The sequence below is a fragment of the Muntiacus reevesi genome, chromosome 3 (assembly GCF_963930625.1).
Source record: "Muntiacus reevesi chromosome 3, mMunRee1.1, whole genome shotgun sequence".
Lineage (NCBI taxonomy): Eukaryota > Metazoa > Chordata > Mammalia > Artiodactyla > Cervidae > Muntiacus > Muntiacus reevesi.
This window is the reverse complement of record NC_089251.1, coordinates 57,982,017-58,004,744: the sequence shown is the minus strand read 5'-3', so window position 1 is coordinate 58,004,744 and position 22,728 is coordinate 57,982,017. Positions and strand designations below refer to the sequence as shown.

Sequence of the window (22,728 nt, the reverse complement as noted above, 5' to 3'; positions counted from 1 at the left end):
AGATTATACAGCAGAAACTGAAGAGGTAAACCTCAAGTGTTAAAAGTGGCTCTGAAAACCCAGAGTCCTTGCTATAACATGGTAAAGAGATGATAATTGGAGAAGCTAGATGTTTAAAATCAAACTGAGATCTCTCAATATTCTTTGCATGCGCTGCATAAAAACTTAGGGGGTGGTTTGCTGTTGTGCAATCCCTTAGTCATGTCTGACTCTGTGTGACCCCATGAACTGCAGTATGTCAGGCTCCCCTGTCCTTCACCATTTCCTGGAGCTTGCTCAAACTCATGTGCATTGAGTCTGTGATGCCATCCAACCATCTCATCCTGTCGCCCTCTTCTCCTTTTGCCTTCAATCTTCCCCAGCATCAGGGTCTTTTCCAATGAGTCGGCTCTTTGCATCAGGTGGCCAAAGTAGTGGAGCTTCAGCATCAGGGGAGTGGTTTGGTTTTGTACTTTTTTGAAATGGAAAAAAAAAAAAAAGTACTTTTTTGTACTGGTTCCTTAGACGATGACTTCATTTAGGAAGTTATGTTTAAGTGACATGTAGAAAGACTATCAGTGATTTCCTTATCCTTTATGGACATTCAACCTAGAAAACCAAACTACTTATAAGACAAATGTAAGGAATCAGCTTCTCCTCTTAGGTTGTTTGTAGAAAATACAAAAACACTGAGCATCCTGACCACTGACCAAGCAAGGAGGCATGGACCAAACTCACACAGTAAACCTCCTTTCCAGCATGTGTTGAAATCAGGCTTCGGCAGAAAGGGCAGATACTTGAGCACCAGCTGCCTGGTGACAGCCAGTACTGACTCCAGCAGGAAGTCCCCTCCACAATCTTATTTTGATTCTATGTGTGTACTGAGCAAACAGATGCAAATGCCAACAGCCATTACTTCTGGGTGATAAGATCACAGGTGATTTCTGTTTTATCCTATTTTCCAAAAGTTTTTTAAATAAGTATGCCTTCTTTCAATGAACAGCTTGATAAAAGACAGGTGTTTCAAAGAGATGACAATTCTGAGGGCTATCTGAGTGCAGAAACAGTGTCATACCAAAGCCTGTGAATGGCAAAGACAAGAGAATGTGCTTGCTGCCAATGAGACTGCTGCCAAAATGGAAAAGAATTTACAGAAGAGGAGGAGGTATACTCCTGGGACATTTGACTTCTCAATCATTTTCATTAACAGCTCCTGCTCCCCGCAACATTAAAGGAACCGGGCTGAGTTATTGATAAGTGAGTCACTCGGGGCCCAGAGTAAAGGATGCTCATGAGTAGCTAGTCCTCTACGGTCCCAGGGGACAGCACGGGTGGGAGAAAACCAACACAGCCTTGCAGGTGAGGCCAGGAGTGACTGGATGCACCAATGCTTCCAGAAGGATAAAAGAGGAGCCGAGGGGTACTGTCCAGTCTTTTCCAGTGGCCCATGGGGGACAGCACCACTGTTCCAACGAGCCCCAGGCATCTGGGCCAGGGTTGCTCCTCCGGTCCACCCACACTCAAGACCCAGGGGCTGAGTGCTACCCCTTCTTCTGTCCCACCAGGCTCCACTCCTGATGCACACACAGCCAAGGACACGGGCTGGTCCCACAGCACGTCTACACCCATCTCAAAGCCTTTGGCTATTGTTCCCAGAGGTGACTCAGCAGGAACCAAGGAGCTCAGAGGGACTTCCAACGGACAGAGAGAGGGAGGGACAACTCGAGCTCTGCCTGAGATAATCACGGACCGAGGCATTCCTCGCCCTGGGCTCATTTGGACAGACCGCCTGCTGCCTGCCTTGCTCAGGTCCGCCGAGGATGCCTGTGACCACAGCAGAGACCCACAGATCTGTGGGGCCTGAGAGGGCACCCCAAGGCTGCAGCATCACAGAGGTGGGGCCCCGAGGGGCTTTCTGACCATCTTTCTCTTCCGTCTCTGTTGTAACAAAGATGTGCTTATTGAACTGGCTGAAGCAGCCTGGACTGGTCCAGCAAGAAGTAAGATTCCCTCCCCTGCCTGCTGTAGACCCAAAAAGGACTGCTGAATGATTACAGAAAGTTCTAAGCCACGGCCTGGGGATGTTCTGGGGAAGAGTCAGTCGGCATGTTCACGTCCAGTGGCAGCCTCATTTTCAGGTCCAATCTCAGCAGGTGCTCAGTGATCCTCTGATCTCTGAATGGTTGTGGTGGTTTAGTCCCTCAGTCATGTCCGACTCACTCTCGCGACCCATGGACTGCAGCCTGCCAGGCTCCTCTGTCCATGGGATTTTCCAGGCAAGAATACTGGAGTGAGTTGCCATTTCCTTCTCCAGGGGATCTTCCAGATCCAGGAATTGAACCTAGGCCACTTTATATCTGCCCATTTGGTTTAATGTTTGGTAAAAAGCCTCTTGATGAAAGTGAAAGAGGAGAATGAAAAAGTTGGCTTAAAACTCAACATTCAGAAAACAAAGATCATGGTATCTGGTCCCATCACTTCATGGCAAATAGATGGGGAAACAGTGGAAACAGTGGTAGACTTTATTTTTTGGGTTCCAAAATCACTGCAGATGGTGAATGCAGCCATGAAATTAAAAGACACTTATTCCTTGGAAGGAAAGTTATGACCAACCTAGATAGCATATTAAAAAGCAGAGACATTGCTTTGACAGCAAAGGTCCGTCTAGTCAAGGCTATATGGTTTTTCCAGTGGTCATGTATGGATGTGAGAGTTGGACTGTGAAGAAAGCTGAGTGCTGAAGAATTGATGCTTTTGAACTGTGGTATTGGAGAAGACTCTTGAGAGTCCCTTGGACTGCAAGGAGATCCAACCAGTCCATCCTAAAGGAGACCAGTCCTGGGTGTTCACTGGAAGGACTGATGCTGAAGGTGAAACTCTGGCCACCTCATGTGAAGAGCTGACTCACTGGAAAAGACCCTGATGCTGGGAGGGATTGGGGGCAGGAGGAGAAGGGGACGACAGAGGAGGAGATGGCTAGATGGCATCACTGACTCAATGGACATGAGTTTGGGTAAACTCCGGGAGTTGGTGATGGACAGGGAGGACTGGCATGCTACAATTCATGGGGTCACAAAGAGTCGGACACGACTGAGCGACTAAACAGAACTGAACTGAAAGTTGTAAGAAAAGCACAAAAGATGTCTGTTTTCTTGAGCTCTCTGAGAGCAAGCTGCCAGTGTCCTGTCCCATTACCTCAATACGTGGAGTGCATTTCCATACACAAAGACAGACTCCTCCTCAACACAACCCTATCATCAAAATCAGGGTGTTAACACTCACACATGTTCACTGTCATACTCACACACTACTCAAGCTTTATGAATAAGACCCTGGTCTCTAAAATAGAGAACTTCATACCACTAGAATTTCCTTTTAACATCCTAGCTGCTTATCTTTGCTATAAAGTCCTGTCAAATGCCCACCCAGTTAAAGCCTGATATTCAAGTTGGTTAAAAAAAAAAGTACCTACATACAGCACAGGTAACTCTATTCAATGTTATGTGGCAGCCTGGATGGGAGGAGAATTAGGTGGAGGAGAATGGATATATGTATATGTATGACTCAGTCCCACTGCTGTTCACCCCTGAAACTACTACAACGTTGTTAATCTGTTATACTCCAATATAAAATAAAAAAATTAAAAAAAAAAATCCCAAGTTGTCCCGTCTGTGTGTTTTCTTGCAGAAGTTAAGTCGCTCAGTCAACCCCACATGGATATGCTATGAGGAACCTGGGGAATTTCACTCCCAGGACCAGCCCCGCTCCAACCACAAGTCTCAAACCAGACAGCACGAGGTATACTTCAAAGAGTGAGCAGTGGTCCTTCAGCACCCTCTCTCTGCTCCCGGGTCTGGCGTGAACTCAGAGAGGTGGAGTCGTGGTGCTAACCACCGGCAGGTGACTAACTGGCCTCAGGTCAGGTCACATAGAGGCCAAGGCTAAGAACAGTCCTGGTGGCAGCCCACTGCTGGTTCAAGACACCATGGAGGGCAGTCAGCAGTGGACATGTGGGCCTTGGAGCCAACCCGCCACTGGTGGCTACTAGCAGGTTCTAATGGAGCCGTGGTTCTCTAGGCAGCCTGGTCAGTACCTGGGCCTAAGGTGACCACTGAGAAGACAGTTAACCTTTGGGGCTGCAGCAGGTTCCAGCTGCTGTCGAGAAGTAGCAAGAAAGATAGGTCTTTGGTAAAATACCTCCCCAGCTAAGAAGATTTAGCACATGGCTTGACAACACCTCACCTGCATGGTTTTAGGAGTCAGGTCATGGAAATACCAAGGCCAGGTCAGAGCCCAGGGATGTGCTGAGCCTTTAAAACATTATCTGCACTCTGCCAGGAGAAGCAATTCATAAGGACGGTTCCTTGTTATCACTGGAAAAGTTCTCTTTGACTGTTCATGGCCATGAGCTGAATAGGAGAAATCTATGGTTGCATGTATGCATCAGTGCACAGCCTGCATGCAAAGAAGTACTCATGTTGTTTTACTTAATTATAAATTATTAAAAGAAAAAAAAGAATGTTATTTGTTTCCTAACAGAGAGCTCTTCGGGGGGAAGGCACTGCTTTTTGTCTGGGGGCTTCCCAAACGGCACTAATGGTAAAGAGTCTGCCTGCCAATGAAGGAGACAGAAGAGAGTCAGGTTTGATCCCTGGGTCGGGAAGATCCTCTGAAGGAGGGCATGGCAACCTAGTATTCTTGCCTAGAAAATGCCATGGACAGAGGAGCCTGGCGGGCTACAGCCCATGTGGTTGTAAAGACTTGGACACGACTGAGCATGCCTACAAGCACTGCTTTCTGTCTAACAAAGGATGAGAAGTGATTGAATTAAACTGGCGACCAACCTCAACCCAGTGCAGGAATGTAAAAAAGCAGGAGAGGCTCTGTGGATCACAGGTGTCTGCAGCTAGAGATCTCAACACGTATGTGGTACACAGGGACTTTGCTGGAAAATCTGTGCTGTTTTGTCCCAAGCCAGGTGTCTGCCGGGGAAATCTTAATCTGACTTTAACCACAGCAGTAGAATCACAAACATGGATGATGTCATGAGTAGCTATTAGAAGGTTGACACATGTGGTGTGGTTTCTGAGCCTGTTTTCACTATTTCTGATGCATGGTGGAGAGAAAATACACTGGCTCCGTAATCCATCTAGGATCACACTGGAATTCCAACAACACGCAGGTCACAGCGATTTAAACAGGAAGCCTTGGAAGGCTTAGCTCCAAAGACAGCAGGAGGCAGGAGAGGATGGGGAAAGTCTTCGCACTTTCCTTCTCAACACTGATACTGTGCCAGGTATGATGATGGAGAGATAAGTCACTCCACCACAGTGACCTCTAGTTGGGTACCTCCCTTTTCAGTCACACTGCCTGAGGGGTCGATGGAGGACTCAAGCCCAGATTAACAAGGTCTCTTTGTCCAAGAAAAGCAAGGCTTTGGGTGAGCAGGGTAAACGCATCAAAGTGAAAAAGACCAACCACGAAGGGGGGCGTTTCTCCCAGGCGATGGGAATACTGAGCCCCATGAGCCTTTAGAGCAGGGGTCCCTAATCTCCGGGATCTAACGCCTAATGATCTGAGGTGGAGATGATGTGAGAATGATAGAAATAACATGCACAATAAATGTAACGTGTTTGAATCATCCTGGAACCATCCTCTCCCCTCCAGTCTTGTGGAAAACTGTCTTCCACGAAAACAGTCCCTGGTGCCAAAAAGGTTGAGGACCACTGCTTAGACTATAAATATTAACTGCTGTGGATAGATACGGATGTTCAGAACATAACTTTGTCGGTGTTTTTACAGTAAATAACGGTTGGTGCAAACGCTTCCAAGGCCTGACAGGGGAGGAAGGGTGGAAAAGGGTGGTTAGTCCCCAGAAAAGGAGCACGGTTCCCCAGCACAGCTCTCGAGTGCCAAGGAGAGCTGCACAGAGAGAGTTACAGAGGAGCGAATGTTGATTCTATTTAAGGAAGAGCTTTCTAGCAATCTGTGTTCTCCCAAAATGGAACTAGCTGGCTCCGTGGAAGGAGACATGAGCCTGCAGAGCTGGGTGGCCATCTGTTGGGGCGGGGGAGAAAGCCTGGCACTCCACACGTGGACAAGCTGTCTGAGTGATGCTCCCTGAGTCCTGGGAGTCCCAGAGACTGACCATGGCTCATGGAAAACCGAACCAGAGCACAGATGTGCTTCACAGCTCAGCTGTCTTCTCGTTCTAAAAGCTGAAGGGAGGAAGGACAAGCTGTTCAAGGGGATTTGTAGGTAATTTGGAGGTCTACCTTCACCTTATTTCACTCCCCGGCAATCCATCCCATTTCTGGGTGTTTCATTCTTTATTGGACTTCCCTGATAGCTCAGCAGTAAAGAATCCACCTGCCAATGCAGGAGATGCGTGTTTGATCCCTGGGTAGGGAAGATTCCCTGAAGGAGGAAAAGGCAACCCACTCCAGGTTTCTTGCCTGGAAAATCCCATGGACAGAGGAGCCTGGCAGGCCACAGTCCATGGGGTCACAAAGAGTCAAACATGACTTAGCGACTAAACAACATCATTCTTTACTAGAATCTTGAGAATATATTTTTTTAAAATGATAAGAAAGAAGACAAAACAAATCAACAATGTTGAGCATCTCCCAAAAAAAGGGACTTGAGTGGATGAGGAAAAGAAGAAATAAAACTAAGTTCAGGGCACTCCTAAAGTATTTACATAGTCACGCTTTCCGAAATTCTAGATCACAGTTAACGGAGAGTTATACGCACAAGACAACAGTGTTTCTTTCAAGTGACAAGCTTGGAAAAAAAAGACAAACGGGTGTCACTTTCATGGAAAAGAATCAGATTGCTCATGAAAAGCAGAATTTCTCCATCGGGCAGGGTCTACAGTAGCTGATGTGACCCACACGCAGGCAGTGTCTCATTTCTCTTTCAGAGTATGGAAATAACCTAACCCATGACACAAAATTATTCCCCAGTGGGTGAAGGTTTTGTATGGTTTCAAAGAAAGTCAGTTGACTTCTCAAGATTGCAGAAAATGAAAGATGAATACTTTGCAACACTCATCACACTCAGAGCTTAATTTTCCTTTCAGTTTTCCTACGCGTTCCCCTTCCTCAAATGAAACTAATTTTCAGGTTAGAGATAAAAAGGAAAACTTCAAGGATGTGTAACATGGGTGATAACACCGACCTATTTTGAGAGCAAACTCTCCGTGACAGCCAGTGGTCTCAGGGGCCACTGTATGGTGCTCACGGAAGGAGACACCATGGACCTGACCTTCAGGAAGTAACTTACTCCCTCTGCAGCTGTGACTACTGCAAGGAAGCCTGATGCCCACATGAAGGCGAGACCAGACACCATCAACTCCAGTGGACCCAGGTGGCCTCTCTCATGTCCAGACACCAGGGAAGGGGACAGACGCATGGGAAGAAAGCCAGGTACCCAGCTGGCCTCCTGTGAGTCACCCCAGCAGCCTCAGCATCATACCGCCCCCTCCGAGTCCCCACCTTAGCTGCCACCGTGTGCAACTGTGGCATGAAATGCCACCAATTCAACAGGGAGAAACAATTCACCAGGTTCCAGGTGCTTTTCACCATCTCCTCCTCTACTTGCAAACGTCCCATGCACAGTATTTTGTGGGAGAAGACTGGAGGGAATGACCCAGGCGGAGCTGTAGATGTGCCTGCAGGGGCTAATGCCCATCTCAGGCCCCTCCAGAACATTGATGCCAGGAGACTGAGATGTGCAGGGCGGGAAGTGGAGGTTCAAAACACACAGAAGGGTCAGCTTCAGAAACCTCCAAACTTGAAAACCTTGAGGAAACGACAAACAGACCATTTCTGCACTGCATCTCTCAAAGTCCAGAGACTTGAGAAGTAGAAAGATGCCTTTTTTCCTCAAACACAAATGAAAGTGACAACTCCTCCTACCCACCCACCCACGCCCCGCCCTGAGTGCCCACCCTCCAGGATGGGACGGGCTGGGATTCAGCCCAGGGTCCCGCCACGCCCACCACTCACCGAGCGTGTCCTTGATGTTCTTCACCAGGGAGCCCTTCTTCAGGCTGTTCTTCCTCTCCACGTAGTTGGACGGCACATAGCCTGTCCGGTTGGCTGCGTTGCGCACCCGCCACCACGTCTTGGAGTCGTCCAGTAGCCACAGGCGCTCGTTCTTCTTGATGTCCAGCTCCTGATCCTGCTGGGCCGTGTAGTCCCACTTGGCTATGACGATGACCTCCTCTGTCATCTTTCATGGAGTCCTTCTGCCAGCAAAACATTTGTAAGAGAGTTATTAGAGCCCTGGCCAAACACCACTGCATCCACTTGGAAAACTACGCCCTGACAGCTTTTATTACAACTTGGCAACCATCAAAAAGAATGAAGTGGTGCCATTTCCAGCAACATGGACGGACCTAGAGATTATCATACTGAGTGAGGTAAGTCAGACAGAGAAGGGGAAATATTGTATGACATCCCTTATATGTGGCATCTAAAAGGACATGATACAAATGAGTCTTAATTACAAAACAGAAACAGACTCAGAGACTTAGAGAACAAACTTATGGTGGCCAGGAGGAAGGCTGGGGGAAGGGATAGTTAGGGAGCATGGGATGGACAGGTACACACTGCTATATATAAAATGGATAGCCAACAAGGACTCACTGTAGAGCACTCTGCTCAATATCATATGGCAGCCTGGATGAGAAGGCAGTTTGGGTGAGAATGGATACATGTGTATGTATGGCTGAGTCCCTTTGTTGTTCACCTGAAACTATCCCAACATTGTTAAGCAGCTATACTCCAATACAAAATAAAAGGTTTAAAAAACAAGCCTGAAACTGGCTGTCTCTGGGGTCTTGAAAAAACCCTAAGATGCCCTTTCATCAACAAGTTTTAGTATTTTGTTTACAAATGGTGACCTTATCAAGCAAATCTTAATTTTGCACAGTGGGAACTGTATGCTTTGCTTAAAACAACAACAAAAACTTTCCAAAACCTTCTACATAAAATAACCGTATCATAATTAAATATGTTCAGTTCAGTCACTCAGTCGTGTCCAACTCTTTGCGACCCCATGGACTGCAGCACGACATGTCCCCCTGTTCATTGCCAACTCCCAGAGTTTACTCAAACTCATGTCCATTGAGTCGGTGATGCCATCCAACCATCTCATCCTCTGTTCATTGGTTAAGCAACACCAGATTCCTGTGGCTGACATCGTTACATCCATTTTCTCAGGATAAGGTGAATTTTCTGAATTTAATGACTGTGACACATCCAAACTGAAGTGCGGTATCCTGGACTGAATCCTCAAATATGAAAACCAGTGAAATCCAAGTGACGTCTGGGGCTTCCCTGGTGGCTCAGAGGTAAAGAAGCCGCCTGCCAATGCAGGAGACATAGGTTTGATCCCTGGGTCAAGAAGATCCCCTGGAGGAGGAAATGGCAGCCCACTCTAGTATTCTTGCCTGGGAAATTCCATGGACAGAGGAGCCTGGTGGGCTACAGTCCATAGGGTCACAAAGAGTCGGACATGGCTGAGTGACTAAATAACAACAGCAATAAAGTGAAGTCAGTCAATAGTTGACCACCAACCAACTCTTACTTTTGACAAATGTCCCTGGTCAGGTAAGATGTTAGCACTTAGGAAAACTGAGTGAGGGATATTTGGAATGCTTTGCACTATCTTTGCAGCTTTTCCATAAATAGGAAATCATTCTTGGAACCTGAAACACAGATGTTTATAGTGGCTTCATTCATAACTGCCAAGATTTGGGAGCCATCCAGCTGTCCATCAGTAGGAGATGGGTAAATCAACTGTGGTCCATCCAAATAATGGAATATTATTGTTGTTATTGCTTAGTCCCTGAGTTGTGTCTGACTCTCTGAGACCTGCCAGGCTACTCTGTCCATGAGATTTTCCCAGACAAGAATACTGGAATGGGTTGCCATTTCCTTCTCCAAGGGATCTTCCCAATCCAAGGATTGAACCTGTGTCTCCTGCACTGGCAGGCAGTTTCTCTACAACTGAGCCACCAGGGAAGCCCCAGTGAAATACTACTCAGTGATAAAAAGAAATGAGCTGCCAAGCCATGAAAGACATGGAGGAACTTCAGATGCATAAGACTACGTGGAAGAAGCCCGTCTCAGAAGGCTGCAGACTGTATGATTCTCACAAAGACTCTCTCCTTGACCACACTTGAGTCAGACTCCTCTGTGCAGACTAGATATCAATTTGTGTACTTCTGTGTCTCTCTCTGCATTCTAGCAAGAATCCTGCTGAGTTGCTGGACCCTTACCGAGGTGATGCCTGTTCTCAGGAGGCATCCTGTGAGGTCAGTGCAGCCAGAATGCCCTCTCACCTCTGATGCTTCCTCTCTCCTGCTCCCCAGCCCCTCACTCCTGGACTACAAACTCCCCCCTCTTCCCTCCTGCAGATGGATGTGAGGCCAGTCTCTGCCCACTATGGCAAAAGTAACTCAAAGTACTTCCCTGAGTAAAATCAGCTAAACCATGCTTTAGGAAATGTCATGTTTTCTTCAATAATTCCAAGAACATAACATTCCGGGAATGGCAAAACTATGGAGACATTGCAAAAATCAGAGATGGGAAGAGATGACTAGGTGGAACACAGGGATCTTTAGAGCAGTCCAACAATTCTGCACAATATAGTAATAGTGGACACATGTCATGACACGTGTCAAGAACCACAAAATGTGCAATACCAAGAGTGAACCATAATACAAAATTACTTCAAAATTAGAAGTTTATTAAAACAACAAAGAATTCAGTATATTATATACCTCAACAAGTCAGTTTTGGAAGTAGCAACTAGTAAAAATATATCTGAATGAATACAATAACTATTGTATTTATTTTATTTATTTATTGTATGTATTTACTGTATTTAGTTCTTCAGTCATATCTAACTCTTTGTGACCCCCATGAACCCACCAGGCTCCTCTGTCCATGTAATTCTCCAGGCAAGAATACTGGAGTGGGTTGCCACTTCCTCCTCCAGGGGATCCCAACCCAAGGATCAAACCCGCATCTCCTGCATTGGCATGCAGATTCTTTACCACTCAGCTACTGGAAAAGCTCAACAATGATTATAGTTATGAGCTATTTCATAACTTCTCAGGTAGAAGATGGGCCAGTATGTTTGCAACAGAAAAATTCAACATTCAGTCCTTTAAATGACTACACATTTACTCAAAACTAGGAAGATATGAATAATGGAAAGACTTGACTCAAACCCTCTTCTGACAGAGAAGAGTTCTCATTATTTATAGGGGCGACTTCAGGATGACAGAGGGGACCTAGCGCACTGACTCCGCAGAAGAATGAATCCCATTTTTAAATAACATGACACTCTCTGCTACTAGATGCTAAAGACACTTATAAATAATACATGTTCTGCTCCTTCATGAATTAACTTCCAAACTTACAGATAACAAACCTTTGGGGAAGGAGGAGATGATTAACAAACCTTATGCATAATGTACACAATATCCAGGAAGACAGTTTAAACAAAGCTCATTTCCAAACTGTAGGCAATACCGTTATCTACTTTCAGAAAATCTCAAGTCCATGGGTATCTCCATACGTACTGAACTCACTGTCAGGTTTGATTTTTGAAGGTCATGGAGGCTGTTTCTCTTTTTTCAGTCATGAGGGGAGGGGCCCGAGCAGTAACAGGAATGGGGTTCAGAGAGTATTTTATTGGGATACCAGGTTTGTATCTTAATTACAGTTGTTTTAAAGAGAGATTTGAACAAGAACAGCACATCACTTAAGACCAATCAAAGCAATCTATAAATTTTCTGCACAATTTAGCTGCGTGAAAAAGCTGGTAAGTTAGGCTCTGACAGGCATGGTAGGTTTCAGTGCAGGTTGACAACTGCAGGGAAAGGAGCCTGGAACACTCTGTGCCTGGCTCCACCCCCATTGGTCACCTGGGACCCCTAGGAGTGGGGGCTGAACATCCTTAGCATATCACAGGCCTCAGGTGACTCCGACAGCCCTCCTTGAAGGTGCTCCTCCTGGGTCCAGAGCAGGGACTGTTGGAAGTGAGTGCTCAGTCTAGGGGAGGACATTGGTGTGCACAGGGTGTTCGTTCAATCTCCAAACACCCACCTCTCCGGGAAGTGTGAACTTTAAGGAGAGAGAAGATCAGAGATTCAGAGACTTGCTGAACAACAGAGCCAGGACTTGAGCCCAAGGTTGTGCTCCTGTGCTCACTTCTTGGGTGAGTGATCACAGCCCACCATCAACAACCATCTCACCCTAGCAATCACAGCTCTCCATCAACAAGCACCTCACCCCAATGACAACACTCCCCCATCAATAACCACAACAATAACCACACCCCCCATCAACAACCAATCACAGTCAATGCACAGGTCTACCCACCCCGCCCACCAGCACCCAGGCCACAGACCCCATTTTGCCTTCCCTTGGCCATTCGGGCTATAGAGGCCGCTTCTGGATGGCCATCCTGGAAGGAGCTGTTGGTAAGGGTAAGAGGGGCGAGAGTGGGGGTTCCACCCGAGGTCCTGGGAAACTGCTCTAGGAGGCCAGGAGGAGCCAGTGCTTCCAGTGATGAAAAGTCTGCTATGAGTGTAGGATGAACTGTGTAGTAAGAAGAGGCTGGTGCTGAATTAAGATTATTCCCCAATATAAACCAGATGTACAAATTGACTTAAATTCCTAATACGGAAAAGCCATCCAACAGAAGAAAGTCTGAGGAAGTACCTTCTAATTGACTACAGAAATTTTAAATCAGAAATGGGACTCTGATGTGGTCTAGGACTTACCGAGGTCAGATATAAAGCATAGTGCACATTTACCCCTTCAGCTTGGGCAGGTAAAGAAAATCAAATTTTTGCCTACATTCACAAAGCTAGTATTCACCCACCCTATAGCCAACAGAAAGAAGAGCCACAAAGTTAATATTGTGCAGCCAGATCATGTTTCATGTCATGTGACCAGTCATATAATTTTAGGAGTTAGTGATAGAGATTAGCAAGAAAAACCCTATTTTATACTGAATTAAAGAAACTCAGAAAATCTAACATGCTAAGCTGCTTTTTCAAGTCTTGGGTGGAAGAAGATTAAAAAAAAAACAACAAAACCCCAAACAGACTGGAATGGTTATAAAACTTTCTTGGCCCGGCAGTTGTCACTAACTCCTAAAATAATATCAATCCTATTCTGGGACTCTCTAAAAAGGAGCCTGTTAACTGTGGCTTGCTGCGTTAGGGCTGGGTTACATAATTCTCAGAACAACCAACACCCCAAAATGCTCACAGACACTCCCAAAGGGGTCTCGGGGGCCAAGCTGAACCACTTGGTCATAACTGCAAACAGAAAACCTGAATAAAGAGACTGGGGTTCCGGATTTCCCAGGTGGTCCAGTGGCTAAGATTTCTTGCAGGGGATCTGGGTTTGATCCCCGGATGGGGAGCTAGATCCCATATGCAGCAACCCTGAGTTCACATGCTGCAACTAAAGATCCCACCTGCCACAATGAAGATCAAAGACCCCACAACTAAGACCCACGCGATCAAGCAAATAAAAATAAACATTAAAAAAAAAAAATCTGGGTTCAAGGCTTAGCTGGGCCTTCTGTGCATTCCCCGGCCTTCCTCTCATTCTGTAGGATGAGACAGCAGTACCTGCCTCGCTTCAGGAGGTACCCAGACCCCTGGAAGCAGCCCAGTGATGTCGTGATTAAGGGGAGAGGGTCATACAGGCCTGGGCTGGAGTCGTCTGTGCACCTCAGGCCAGCTGCCCTTCTGTCGTGTAGGGCAAGAAGAACACCTCCTCCAGGAGTTTGTGAAAACAGCTCTGAGCCCCCTGCCCACACACAGACTTAGAACAGGAATCCCAGTCAGCATGAAAGCACTGTGCATGCCATAGCACTGATGGTTAGTGTCAGGGGGCCAGGCTGCCAAAACCTCCTGCCCAGTACTCTAGCATGTAAGAGAGGACAGTGGAGCACGCTCAGGCTTTGGGATGAGACCACTCTCGTGGGTCTGAATCCTGACTCAGGCACTTTCCAGCCTGTGGATGTGGACAGGTTATCTTACATCTCTAAGCCCCAGTTTCATCATTCATTCATTGTCTCTGTAGATCCATCATCTCTGCTTCACAGGGTGACTGCAGACCTGGGATGAGCTCACAGTTAGGAAACAACCCCATGGGCACCAGGGGGATGCTAGCAGCTCCTCCTATGACTGGGCTTCCCTGGTAACTTGGCAGTAAAGAATTCGTCTGCCAAGGCAGGAGATATGGGTTCCAATCCCTGGGTCAGGAAGATCCCCTGGAGGAGGAAATAGCAACCTACTCCACTATTCTTGCCTGGAGAATCCCATGGACAGAGGAGTCTGTCCATGGCGGGGTACAGTACATGGGGTCGCAGAGTTGGACACAATTTAGCAACTAAAAACAACAATCTTTGACCGTGTGCCCCTCCCCATGGAGGAAGGTGTGCCAAGCCCATTCTGTTCTTTATTTTCTCTTTTACATGTGGTGTATTTTTGTGCCTTAGGGAAGCGGTAATACCTTGACTCTCGTCATGGCTTAATTAACTTGCTGAGAGCTGGAGCAGCATGAGATTCCATATCGTGTCTTACTTGAAGTTGAAGTCTAGCAGTTGTAATTAGCGATACGCTTGCAGAAAGCCACCAACTGGCCTTTCTGTTCCCCCCAGGGCATCACAGGCTCCAGCCAACTCCTGTCAAATGAGCTGGCATCTGGCAAGTCTTATCTACCACGCAACCTGAAACTTTAATAAAGAATTTATAACGTCTTTTAAAGTTGCTTCTGACACCGTTTCTCTGAGTGGGTCTCCTCAAAGCAAGTTACTATTTTAAAGCATTTGCAAAATAAACAGAGGGAGGAAAACAGTGTGATAAATGAGAGAAAACAATGAAAGTGTTATTTTTGTTTGGACTGACCTTGGCATGGTTACTCATGGCATTCTTTTTCCGTGGGCTGCTGTAGGCACTTGCATAGACTTAGTGGCTTGAACCAGCCCAAGTTCATTGCCTTACAGTTCTGTGGGGCAGAAGTCCCACCTGGGTCTCCCTGGGGCTGAGTCAAGCTATGGGCAGGGCCATGTTCCTTCTGGATGGTCCAGGGAAGAGTGGTCCTTACGCCTTCCAGCTTCTGGGCACTGCCCTGGTCCAGGCAGGTTCTTCTTTTATTCTTCTGCCTCCTCTCCTGCTCACAGGGCCTCTGTGGTCACAAAGGCCTGCAAGGGTGCTCCCTCAAGATGAGCTGATCTGCTGAACCTTCTCTCCCCCGTGTTTCCCCACGTAGCCTGACATAGTCACAGGTTTCAAGGAGGAGGATGTGGACATATTTGGAGGCCGGGCTAATATTCTTCCTACTTGTTTAGTTGCTAAGTTGTGTCTGACTTTGCGACCCCATGGATTGTAGCCCTCCAGGCTCCTCTGTCCATGGCATTCTCCAGGAAAGTATACTGGAGTGGGTTGCCATACTGAAAACCTCTATTTGAATGAATTTCTATAATAATTGGTTGACCACACTGCAGGCATGAGCTCTTATAAAGAAAAAGCTTAAGACCCATATTGAAATAGATTACCTTATTGGACTAATTCAGAATGTATGTTGAAAATCAAGGTAAGGATGACTTTTTTCCCCCCATGTAGTCAGTCTCTTTTCTTACCGGTTGCTCTCTAAACCAATTATCTGCTCATAGCTCTATATTTGGATATATCTCTATCTATGTGTGCACACAGGTATTTTTCTGAAATTACAGGTTAATATGCTAGTGGTAAAATATTACACTTGTTTTGTTGGTCCTTCTGTCTCTGTTTTGAATTGAATTCAATAAATCATATTCCATCCATGTAAGGTTTATATTACACAATGGGACTGGCAACATTTTAAAGCTGTTTATGACCCTGCTCTTCTCTGAGGCTGGCTAGATCAGTCATCCTATAAAAGGGTGATGAGGCAGGTACATATTAACCTTGAATCATCAGTGCCTTTCCTTGACCTTCCCATTAGGCCAGGCGGCTGTAGCCTCAGCAGCCGCTGTCAACACATAACGGGCTCTCCCACACAGTGAACAGGTGAGCAGGTAACCTCAGGTGATGCAGGTGATCCTGGGGAAGGAAAGCCTCATCTGCGCTAAAGAGGGCCCACCCTGTTCTTCATGCAGGAGCCCATCCTGTGGTCACTCCCAATTCTCTTGGCTGGGTCATTCCTCTCTCTCCTGGATTGTCTTTCCTGCCTGCTGACAGCAGACTCTGTCCATTAGTCACTGAAGGGCCGCCCTCCGCTCCGCTCCCTGGAGCACCCAGCCCTGCTTCACGTCCTCCCCTCCTCTCTTACAGGCCCCTCCTCGTGCTTCTGACCTAGGCTGTCTGGGGGCCTTGACTCCATCCTTTTGCCCCCTCTCTAAACAAGCTGGTCCTAAGTGTGGCCTCCAGCCCTGCTCCCCCAGATGCAGACTCCTCCCCCACCTCTGAGACACCTCCAACTGTTCTCCAAACTCACCCAAACAGAACTCTTCACCATTTACATCAAACAACAGCAAAAGAAAACCAATCAGAGGGTGACACAAAAATCCACCCCCTCCGCCTCCCCAGGCCCCCTCTGAGTCTATGAGCATAAGATGAGCATCTGTCCAGGTGCCCACAAGGCAAAAATCTTGGCACGTCTCACAGAATACGCGCACCCCATTCATTTCATCAGCAAACCCGTCAGTTCACCTTCAAAATACTTCTCAAATTTTACCACCATCGGACCCTCCACTGCCCAGCTCCAAGCCAGCCCCACCTGGGCCCAGACCACACGGTTTTCTCCCCTCGCTGGTCCGTCTCTGCCCTCACGGTCTGCCTCCCTGGCAGGGCAGTAAACGGACAGTAGGTTGTGTCTCCTCCGTTCAAGCCTCGCGCCCTTCCCATCACAGGAGAACGCAATCTGAGGCCAGCTCTTCCTCCAAGCTCACACTCCCTGCTCCTCTTGCCTCCCCTGCCCCCTCTCCCCCTTCCCAAATTCACAGCCCACCCTGATGAAACCACGTCTCCACCCAGCTCACCTGAAAGAACTGCTGCATCACAACTGCTGCATCCACCACACTCCCCCTCCCCACCTGCCCCCGCCATTTCCCTGCTCTGCTTTCTCTCTCCCTGGCACTTACTGGGACCTCACACACATTTTTATTGTCTGTTTTCTCGCTGAATAAGATGCCTCGCACACAAGGATTGTGTCTCCTCATAAACCAGGCACTTAGAAGGGCCTGAGCCCACGTCCCCAGCGAGCACGTGGACAGCAGCATGGATGCTCTTTGCCAGCAGCTGTGTGGCCTCCACCACCAGACCTCTCATGGACACAGGACACTGAGATGCTGCTTCCTGTGCTCAAGTCCTGATGTGCAGCTGGATTCACACTTAAGGAACTTTATTTAAAACAGTCTCACCTTAGGTAGGGGCTTCCCTGGTGGCTCGGTGGTAAAGAATCTGCCTGCAGTGCAGGAGACCCAGGTCTGATTCCTGGGTAGGGAAGGTCCCCTGGAGAAGGGGATGGCAACCCACTCCAGTATTCTTGCCTGGGAAATCCCATGGAGAGAGGAGCCTGGTGGACTACAGTCCATGGGGTCGCAGAGAGTCAGACACAACTGAATGACTAACACATACTTTCACACTCACCTTTGATACCGTCATTGTTATTCTACATAATAAGGGCTCTTCATTCATGAGGGAAGCCATGGAATAATTTCAATTAAAATTTAAAATTTTGTGTCATTCAGCTACTTTGAGTAAAAGGGGGAAAGTACACAGAATATACATAAATATTCATGAAATACAGATCAATAATGAAGGGCAAAATTCCAACTTTTCCTGACAACTGATGAGAGCAGCAACAGAAGAGGAAAGATGAAAGTTCAGCAAAGCTCATTAAACTACTGAGGAGGCACTGTCTCGCATCTGGAGATATACCTGTCAATAAAATGATAGCATTTGAAAACTTTGCATTTATCAGTCCCCAAATTTAAAAACAGGATGTTGAACACCGAAGCAACACAAAGCAGACACATAATCCTTCCAGCAGAGCTGTAAGAATATAAGACTCCCTTTTATAGGAAAGCATGAAAGTGTATAAATAGTGGTATGCATAGCTGGCGCAGTAAAAGATCATTCTAGTTCAAATAAATCTCGATTCTCTAAGCAGCATTACCAATCCTCCCAGATCAAAATATGATGAAACTGGCAATGTATATGGAAACACAAAAGACTCCGAACAGCCAAAGCAATCTTGGGAAAGAAGAATGGAGCTGGAGGCATCAACCTTCCTCATTCAGACTATACTACAAAGTTACAGTCATCACTATGTAACATACAGACAGTATGGTACTGGCACAAAAACAGAAATACAGACCAACGGAACAAATAGAAAGCCTAGGGATAAACCCACACACCTATGGACACCACCTTATCTTTGACAAAGGAAGCAAGAATGTACAATGGGGCAAAGACAGCCTCTTCAATAAGTGGTGCTGGGAAAACTGGACAGCTACTATAAAAGGATTAAATCAGAACACTTCCTGACACCATATACAAAGATAAACTCAAAATGGATTAAAGACCTAAATGTAAGGTCAGAAACTATAAGACTCTTAGAAGAAAACATAGAACACTCTCTGACATAAATCACAGCAAGATCCTCTATGACCCACCTCCTAGAGTAATGGAAATTATAACAAAAATAAACAAATGGGACCTAATTAAACTTAAAAGCTTTTGCACAGCAACAGAAACTATAAACAAGGTAAAAAGGCAACCCTCAGAATGGAAGAAAATGACAGCAAATGAAACAACTGACAAAGAATTAGTCTCCAAAATATATAAGCAGTTCATGCAGCTCAATACCAGAAAAACAAACAACCCAATCAAAAAGTGGGCAGATGATCTAAATAGACATTTCTCCAAAGAAGACATACAGATGGCTAATGAACACTTGGAAAGATGCTCAACATCATTCATAATTAGAGAAAAGCAAATCAAAACTACAATGAGGTTATCACTTTGTTCCGGTCAGAATGGCCATCATCAAAAAATCTACAAACAATAAATGCTGGAGAGGGTGTGAAGAAAAGGAAACCCTCTTGCACTGTTGGTGGGAATGCAAACTGATACAGCCACTATGGATGTAGATTGGAGAAGATTTCCTAAAAAACTAGGAATAAAACTACCATATGACCCAGCAATCCCACTACTGGGCACATACCCTGAGGAAACCTAATTGAAAAAGACACATGTACCTCAATGTTCACTGAAGCACTATTTACAATAGCTAGGACAAGGAAGCAACCTGCTGTCCATCAACAGATGAATGGATAAGAGGTAGTGGTATACATATATACAATGGAATATTGGCTATAAAAAGGAATGCATGTGAGTCAATTTTAGTGAAGCAGATGAACCGAGAGCCTATTATACAGAGTGAAATAAGTCAGAAAGATTTAAAAAAATATCGTATATTAACCCATATAAGTGGACTCTAGAAAGATGGTACTGATGAGCCTATTTACAGGGCAGCAATGGAGACACAGACAGAGAGAACAGACTTGGGGACACAGTGGGGGAAGAAAAGGGTGGGACGAACTGGATGGGTAGCACTGAAACATATACACTGCCATATGTAAAACAGACAGCCAGTGGGAATTTGCTCTGTGAAACAGGGAACTCAATCCAGTGCTCTGTGACAATCTAGAGGGGTGGGGCGGGGAGGGAGGTGGGAGAGAGGTTCAAGAGGGAGGGAATAAATGTATTCCTATGGTTGATTCACACTGATGTGTGGCAGAAACCAACACAATGTTGTAAAGCAATTATCCAATTAAAAATAAATAAATAGAAAAAAGAAACAGAAAAAAATATGATGAAATTGGAACTTTCTTGACGGTCCAGTAGTTAAGATTTCACTTTCCAATGCAGTGGGTACAGGTTTGATCCCTGATTGGGGAACTAAGATCCCACATGCCTCGAGGCCCAAAAACCAAAACATAAAACAGAAGCAATATTGTAGCAAATCCAATAAAGACTTCAAAAAATGATCCACATGAAAAAAATATTTAAAAAATAGGACACTTGTAAAGAAACCACTACATACAAAGACAAAAGACTGGTTCCCAGAATATATAAAGAGTCCGGCAGTTCAAGAAGAAACAGAACAACTCAGTTGAAAGCAAGTGGAGACAAAGTCATTCATTGTCCAGAAGGACAGCACAGATGATGAATCAACTCAGAAAAACTCACTGCGTCCATGATTCAAGACCACAGGGGGATGCCTTTTAACACTAGATGGACAGAAATGGGCCAGGTCGATGACGTGAGCATCAGGGAGGCTGGGAGGCAGTGGAGATCCTCCTATTGTGCCAGGACAGGAGGAAGGCAGTTCTGCCTGGGAAGATGTGGGGTTGGCTGGAAAGCTGGATGCTGACACAGTACCAGGAGGCATCTCCACGCCTCATCCGCAGCACAGAAATTGTGCTCGATTCAGAGCAGCCCTGCTTCTGACAGTTAAAGAGGGGCTTTGAAAAAGTGCAAGTGTCAGTCGCTCTGTCATGTCTGTCTCTTTGCAACCCCATGGACTGAAGCTAGCCAGGCTCCTCTGTCCACAGCATTTTCCAGGCAAGAAAACTGGAGTGGGTAGGCATTCCCTTCTCCAGGGGATCTTCCCAACCCAGGGATTGAGCCTGAGTCTCCTGCACTGGCAGACGGATTCTTTACAGTCTGGGCCACCAGGGAAGCCCACCACAACTGGGGGTGGGTGCCAAATATCCATTTTGATTTTGGTCCCTGTTTTTCTTGGGTTATATGTATTTTTGATACTGAATTGCTTGTTGTTGTTATTGTTTAGTAATTAAGTCCATGGGATCGCAGAGAGTCAGACACGACTTAGTCACTTATGTCCATTGAGTCGGTGATGCCATCCAATCATGTCATCCTCTGTTGTCCCCTTCTCCTCCTGCATTCAATCTCTCCCAGCATCAGGGTCTTTTCCAATGAGTCGTCAACTCCTGTCAGTGACCAAAGTATTGGAGTTTAGCATCAGTCCTTTCAATGAATATTCAGGGTTGATTTCCTGTAGGATAGACTGGTTTGATGTCCCTGCTGACCAAGGGACTCTCAAGAGTCTTCTCCAGAACCACAGTTCAAAAGTGTCAGTTCTTCAGCATTCAGCTTTCTCTATGGCCCAACCCTCATATCTGTACATGACCCCCTGGAAAAACCATTAGCTTTGACTATCTAGACCTTTGTTGGCAAACTGTTATCTATGTGAAAGTGAAGCCGCTCAGTAGTGTCCGACTCTTTGCAACCCCATGGACTGTAGCCTACCAGGGTCCTCAGTCCATGGGATTTTCCAGGCAAGAATACTGGAGTGGGTTGCCATTTCCTTCTCCAGGGGATCTTCCTGACCCAGGGACCAAACCTGGGTCTCCCACATTGTAGGCAGACGTTTTACCATCTGAGCTACCAGGGAAGCTAACATTGGAGAATCAAAAACTGAGACTTTCCATTGGCAAATTAAATCTGTGTGTAGAGAAAGAAAGTGAAGTTGCTCAGTCTTGTCCAACTCTTTGGGACCCTTTGGACTGTAGCCTACCAGGTTCCTCTATCCATGGAATTTTCCAGGCAAGAGTACTAGAGTGGGTCGCCATTTCCTTCTCTAGATCTTCCCAACCCAGGGATCGAACCCGGGTCTCCAGCATTGCAGGCAGATGCTTTACTTGAGCTACCAAGTTATCTCTGTAGGCATCACAAAATCTACTCCAAGAACTCAGATTAAGAGCACAGGCTCTTTGTGCCCAATCCCTCCAACCAAAGTGAGGCTGACTTGGGGGCAGTCCTCAGATTCCCTGCATTTCCCACTCATTCCCTGAGTCCTGGGCAGTGGGGTGGTGGGCGAGGTGGGGGGGGGGGGCGCCAGAAAGAAAGCAGCATTCTACAAAAACAGCCCCCTGTGGATGAAGCATTCCACTTCCCCTGGTGAGCTGGGGGCTGCCCCTGACCATGGCCTGCCCACTTGTGCCTGGGGAGGTCTGCACACAGTTAGGTGGGAGAGCCAGGGCAGGCCAGAGAGCCTCCACCAATTCCATCAATTCAGGTGTCAATGTGACTGTCAGTCAAAGTCGACTCCGAGAGGCTCAGAAGGCAGATGTCATTTCACAGTGAGATGCAGGGTTGGCCCCCAGTCGGGGACCAGCAGGTAGACACAGTCACCCCCCTCAACAAGCACTGAGGGCTACTGGACTCCATTCAAAACTGCTTCTGCTACCGTCTTGCTTGTTAACACAGCACCAAAAACCGCTCCCCTTAAACTGATCTTTCATGGTCTTAGTTATTCATACCATGTTATTTACACCTTTCATACCAGTTACTCATTCGATTCATACCATACCACTCAATATGATTTTATAACCATCTCAACATCTTGGAACCAGTTTCCATAAGAGCCAACAGCAAAGTCGATTCTGATCAGCAAAAACCTAAAACTCAAGGTGCTTTTCCACTCTCTGCACTGAGACAGGCCAGCAACAGGAGAAGGTAGGATCCCCGGAGCCACCAGTGACCCTCCAACTGTGTTCCTGGACCATCAGGCTGCTCATAACGGTTTTTTACACTTCAGAAAAAGTGTAGGAAAAGCAAAAAAAAACAAAAAACCCTCCAGACTGGCACACTGCAGTGGGTCCATACAGGAATTCTCATCCTGCCATGGCAGT

General features: G+C 46.5%; 1 protein-coding gene across 4 annotated transcripts in view; it reads right to left on the bottom strand.

Moving 5' to 3' along the window:
* The window catches only part of NCK2 (NCK adaptor protein 2), a 114,465-nt gene that overhangs the window by 18,150 nt on the left and 73,587 nt on the right, over positions 1 to 22,728 (bottom strand). For 3 of the 4 annotated variants that reach the window (XM_065929188.1, XM_065929187.1, XM_065929186.1), the window contains one exon: positions 7,989 to 8,230. In XM_065929188.1, coding sequence (XP_065785260.1) covers positions 7,989 to 8,214 — 226 coding nt within the window. In that variant the 5' untranslated portion in view covers positions 8,215 to 8,230. The remainder of the gene's footprint in view (positions 1 to 7,988; positions 8,231 to 22,728) is intronic. The other variant, XM_065929189.1, reaches the window with a different exon arrangement.